At 42.0% G+C, this 6,125-nt stretch overlaps 1 protein-coding gene across 1 annotated transcript; it reads left to right on the top strand.

The window, feature by feature from the left end:
- Positions 1–4,116: 4,116 nt before the first annotated feature.
- On the top strand, positions 4,117–5,073 carry LOC102367809 (olfactory receptor 14A16-like). Its single transcript, XM_014524904.1, has one exon. The coding sequence runs from the start codon at positions 4,117–4,119 to the stop codon at positions 5,071–5,073; it is 957 nt and encodes a 318-aa protein (XP_014380390.1).
- Positions 5,074–6,125: the final 1,052 nt, after the last annotated feature.

The following is a 6,125-nucleotide window of genomic DNA, read 5'->3' as shown; positions in this document are numbered from 1 at the left end:
CTTCTAGCTGGGATGGTCTGGTCAAGATATCCTATCTTGAGAAGTGGGCTAGACTAATGACTTCATTAGGTTCTTTCCAGCCCAAGTTTCTTATGACCCTCTGATCCTGTGTCTGATTAAAGGATAAATTATTCAAGGGCAGTATGTATTTCTTTCCAGATTTTTGTTGTCATTTGAATTTTCAGTAGTGAAAATTGGGGGCTTGTCTAAATGTGACACTCTGGCAAGTTCCAAGTCTAAATTTAGTTTTCAGGTGGTTTAGATGAACTTCATTAATCCTTTATGTGGACACTTTCCCTTTGGCTTGCCTCCCATCTAAAATGGATTGAGGCAAAATAAACTAAGGCTACTTCAGTTCAGACCACTGGAGTTCTAACTTGGCTTTAAAGCAGTAGAGCAAACCCCCCTGCACTTACACTTTGCTGCATAAGGAATCTGTTTCTTCATACTGCTCTTTACTGAGAACACATGAAGTGCCCCAAGGCAGTTTTTGACTTTAGAAACAGAAGGCAAAAAAAGTGTGTCCCAGTTCTGTTTGGTGGGAAGACAGGGCAAAAACAAAAATGATGCACAGGTGTCTACAATGTATTAAGAAGAAGTCTAAAGGAGAATTGCTACACCACTTCTGAGGCTGGTAAACTGGGCTAGAGAGTGTACATAGGACTGTAAAGTCCAGGTCAATTCAATGGTGCATGATGTAAGGGAGCAGGAATAACTGAAGCCATGCAAAACAGAGCAAATGAGAAGAGAGGAAGAGAGAAAAAGGGAGCAGGGAGCATGTGGGTGAAAACTGCTGGTAGTATAGATTATCTAATCTGTCTATTTCTCTACTAATGTGAAATAATGTTCAAAGCTGTTTCTTTGGACTTCATTAGACCCATGTGTAGACACTTGTGGTCAAAGCTCATTTCCCTTTCAAATATTTCGGTGCCATCATCACATGGAACTAGACTACCTGCCTAGAAGCAGATTGCACCAGGTATTGCTAAATACTCTTCCACAGCCCAGAGGGTATCTACACAAATCATCTTCAGACAGCAAGTGATCTCAGAATATTTCCAGGAGATAGACTTTAAAATGTCCCCTGAAGGCAGGTCTCCACATTCATAGATAGATAGGGAGAGAGAGAGAAAGAGAAAGACAGAGACCTGTATACATACGTGACTGCATACATATATGGGTAGAGAAAGAATGAACAAACAAATGAATTAATGATCTCTGGCTTTGGAAGAGAAAGACACCTCATCAAGAGGGAATCCACATAGAGTAGCTCAGTAACTCTGCTGCTGGCTTTATTGCTACTATGAAATTTAAATGGGGATGCAATTCCTTCTGGCTGAGATGTTTTAGTCAGGATATCCTAGCTTGAGCAGAGGGCTAGACAGATGCCCTCACTAGGTCCCTTACATCACAACTTTCTTATGATCTACTCATCCTAAAACTGATTTAAAGACCAACTATTCAAGGACATGATGTATTTTTTTCCAGACTTTTGTTGTCAGATTAATTTTCAGTAGTGAAAATTGAGGGCTTGTCTACCTGTGATACTCTGGTGGCTTCCATGTCTAAATTAAGTTTTTAGGTGGTTTAGTGGAATGCCATTAATCCTTCATGTGTAATCTTTGTAATGTTTGTCTCCCGGTTCAGTCTCATTGAAAGAGATAGTAATATTAAGGATAATTCAGGGATGTCTATAATGGATTAAGAAGTCTACAGAAGAACTGCTGCATCATTCCTAAATGCTGGCAATCAGGGTTAGAGAGTATACGTGGGATATTTTAAAGTCCAGGTCAGTTCTCTGGTGAAAGACATAAGGGCAACAGGAATAACTAATAGGCCTGTGCGAGTAGGCAGCTATTCAATCCAGCTTTGAATCCAGCCACTTCAAATGTCCGTGGTCTGATCTGGAGCTCTGATTTGGTTCCTGCTTCGATCCGGCCAAAGCAGCTCTGAAACTTCGTAGCCACCTGGGAGATCCAGCCATAGGGTATAATGGGGAATCAATGAGATATCTATAACTTTGTTGTTTTTTCTCTGATTTCGATGAAACGTCCAGGAATGGTAGCCTCTGCTATGAACATGACACCTGCCAAGTTTCAAGAATATCAATGTAGAGGTTTGGGGGCAACTGCACCCCAAATTCTTGAAAGCAAAACTCATGTCATGGGTATGTGTTACACCACAGGGGAGTGAAAACTGCAGGAGTGATAGCCTCTTGAAACTTGGTAGGCTTCATGTTCTTAGCAGCAGCTACCATTCTTCAAGTTTCATTTAAATTGTATAGAAAACAACAAAGTTATAGATATTTCATTGATTCCCCATTATACCCTATGGCCGGATCTTAGAAGCGGCTCCGAAGCTTTTCCAAACCGCTTCGGAAAGCCTAAAGAAGCCAGCACTTCAATCCAGACATGCTGGTTCAAATGCCAAAGCATCCAAATCTTCTCTGGCTCTGGAGCATGGTCCAAAGCCTTGCACGGCCCTAATAATTAAGGCCATGCAGATGAGAAACAGGTAGCAAGATGAAGGGAGCAGGGAGCACATGGAAGAAAAATGCTAAGAGTATAAATTATGAATACGTCCCTCTGTCTCTGTCTTTATGACTATATAAAATCATAGAAAATTAGGATTGGAAGGAAACTCAGGGGGTCATCTAGTCTACCATTCCTCAAAGCTTGACCATCCTCAACTATGTCAACTATTTCCAAGCCAATGCTTTATCAGCTCTGGTCTTTAAAATCTCTAAGAAGGGAGATTCCACAACCTTCCTAGGTAGCTTGTTCCAGTGCTTTAATACCCTGCAATTAAAAAAAACAAACACATAAATACATACCAACATTTTCCCTAATATCTAACCTAAGCTAAGCCTCCCTTGTTGAAACTTGAATCTGTCTGTCTTTATGTCTCTCTGTTTTTTCTGTTTGGCTATCCATCTAATCTGAACTAATGTCCATAGCTGTTTTATTGAACTTCATTAGATCAGTGTGTATGTACTTAGGATCAAAGCTAATTTCACTTTTAAAGACTGGGGTGACACTTCAATCACCTTGTTGTTAGAACACTTGGCTGCATAGTGGCAGATGCAGTATCAGTTCCTCTTTTGGGGGTGGGGGGAGATCTACACCACACTTTGTTTTGCTCTCTGTGCAAGAAAATAACATGACCTAGAAACTAACTTCATGGGCTAAGAGGGAGGATCAAACACTTGGTAGTAATTATTTTCTATTACTCACTTGTTAGTACTTTCCTACTATTATGCACATGCAGGGTAATTCTAGCAGGGAAAGTTCTGCATGAGCATGCCCAGTAGGAACATATAGGGGGAAATGGAGTTAGGTGGGCACATTAAAATTTAAAAAAGGATTTTACTTTTTTAATCACACCAGAGCACCTGCACTCCACTTTGGCTTTCCTCCCTCTGAAGCGGATTGAGCCTAATCAAACTAAAGCTACTTTGAAGCTCTGTCCCCTTGCACATTGTCCCGTTATATGGAATACATTTCACTGACGGCCTCCTTGCAGGGTGGTCCTGAAGTGGTGCAGAGCAGTGCTTACCATCCAAAATAAAGGGCAGAAGATGAAGAGAGAAAGGACAGGTACAGAGAAGTAACCAGAAACTGACAGACACTTGATGGAGGGAACTAACTGAGAACAGTGAAAAAAGAAATTAAAATAAACAGTAAGAGAGAAGGAGGGAAATTTCCTTCTTGTTTCACTATGACCACTTATGGCAAAAAATGGTGTCAATAAAACAGACTAGACCAGGATCTAGCCCCAGGTGCCACTGTGGTTCACTTTTGGTCAAATGGAGAGACTGCTATTCCTTCCTCTCCATACAGATCTCTTCTGTCCTCAAAAACTGACAGTCCAAATGCTGTTTTGACCATCCCTTAACTACTTGAGTTGCCAAGGCTAACTATGTGTTGATAACACCACAATTCCTTCTATGGAAATCAGCAAGAACTTAATGTAGAAAACTGAGGAACATCTGGGAAGCTTCTGTCCCTAGGAGATGCACTAGGTTTTTGAGGTGGACAATCATATGATGAATCAAACCCACAACCATTGTATCTGTCTTTCCCTCTGTAGGCCGCCTGCAATGTTGCAAGGCAGAAAATGTCCAACCAAAGCTCTGTGTCTGAGTTCATCCTCCTGAGATTCTCTGATGCTTGGGAGTTGGAGATATTGTATTTTTTCATGTTCCTAGTCATTTACCTGACAGCCCTGATTGGAAACCTTCTCATCATCGTGGCTGTAGTCCTTGACCACCATCTCCACAACCCTATGCACTTCTTCCTGATGAATCTGTCCATCCTGGACGTCGGAACCATTTCAGTCATCATCCCCAAAGCCATGGCCAACTCGTTGCTGAACATCAGAACTATCTCCTCCTCTGGGTGTGCCACCCAAGTGTTTTTTTTTGACTTCTTAGTGGGAGCAGATCTTTCCCTTCTCACTGTCATGGCATATGACCGCTATGTTGCCATCTGCAAGCCCTTGCACTATGAGATGGTCATGAACAGAAGAGCATGTGTCCAAATTGCATCCACTGCGTGGGTAGCAGGGATGCTCAACTCAGCCATTCACACAGGGAATATGTTTGCATTGACCTTCTGTGGAGGCAATGTGGTGGACTTGTTCTTCTGTGAAATCCCTCAGCTTCTCAAGCTCTCCTGCTCAGACACATATTTCAGGGAACTTTGTTTGATATTATTTAGTTTCTGCTTAGTTTTGTGCTGTTTTATTCTCATTATTGCATCCTACATTCAGATCTTCAGGGCAGTGTTGAGAATCCCCTCAGAGCAGGGCCGGCATAAGGCCTTTTCCACCTGCATCCCTCACCTTGTTGTGGTATCTTTGTTTGTTTTTTGTCTTATATTTGCATACTTAAAACCTACCTCCCGCACCCCATCAGGACTGGATCTCATAGTGGGTGTCATATACTCAGTAGTGCCCCCCACAATGAATCCCATCATTTACAGCATGAGGAACAAGGAGATCCTTGCTGCTCTGAGGAAACTTGCTCACTGTCTGTTCTTTACTGACCACCAAATGCTTCTCCTTCCTCAGTGAACTTGTTGTTAATCTGTGCTTTTTGGACAGTGTCAGGTATGTCTTTGACAACTTAATGACTAAAATACTCATCTAGATTGTTTTTTGCATGGTTTCATGACCACCAGCAAAGCAAGGCCAAGTCTTTTCGAAAGGCTTGTAAAGAAAAAGTGGCTCCATTGCAGCTCACAATCTGAACTGCCTGTATAAAACTGATGTGTGGGGGAGAAGAAGTAAACTTCACCATTTAATGCTAGGCCCTCAACAAATGAGTGTGACTCCACTAAGCTGGATGTAAGCGGACCCAACTGATGCTGTGGGATGACCTGACTTGTGGAGCTGTCTGCATTTCCACCATAGAAAAATAGATCTACTGTTTTTCATCAAGAGAAGGCAACATAAACAAGATAGGGATCTAACATATATGCATTTGCCTCTCATATACTTGTCCCCTGGCCTGTAAGATAAAGCCTAGTTTTGTCTTTGTAGATATGCCTAACAAGCACATTTTGATCTCAGAATGATTGGTGTAAACATGCTCTCTACCCTTTGATTATTCTGCACTATTATGTCATTTGAATCCTGCTGTGTCATTGTGAGTTTTTCATTATCATATATGTACACATATATAATCCAAGTGTTTTAACATTGAAAGTGCATTTCACATGAGAGAGTGTGTTTCGTGTCCCTGGCATCAAGCCAAACTGTGACCTTGAAAATCAGGAGTCTTCTTCTGGCTTGTGTACTGATTCTGGTTGTGACATATACCTAAAGGCATGCAAAGTTCCTGTAGCACACATGGCTGGTTAGGGGCAGGGAAGGAAGAATTATGAATACAAGGAGAGAGCACGGAGGAGGGGGTAGAGTCTTTCCTCTACATGGTTTAGAAGTCAAGCATCATTGCTATTGCTGTGGCTGCTGCTGCAGCAGCCCTGTGGTATATACTACTTTTCACTCCCTTTCCCCCAATAGATATGACACTGAGTTCAGGGCTGTGCAAGCACTGGCAAAGACTCCGTGTGGGGATGCCAATCTTCTTGCCCAATTCCATCCTGCTATAATAAGGTGTAGGG

This window comes from Alligator sinensis, unplaced genomic scaffold (genome assembly GCF_000455745.1).
Source record: "Alligator sinensis unplaced genomic scaffold, ASM45574v1 scaffold79_1, whole genome shotgun sequence".
Classification (NCBI taxonomy): Eukaryota; Metazoa; Chordata; order Crocodylia; family Alligatoridae; genus Alligator; species Alligator sinensis.
This window is presented reverse-complemented; position numbering and strand designations above follow the sequence as displayed.

Bases quoted from the DNA above. Each gene is read 5' to 3' on its own strand.
- LOC102367809 (XM_014524904.1), top strand. From the start codon at position 4,117: ATGTCCAACCAAAGCTCTGTGTCTGAGTTCATCCTCCTGAGATTCTCT.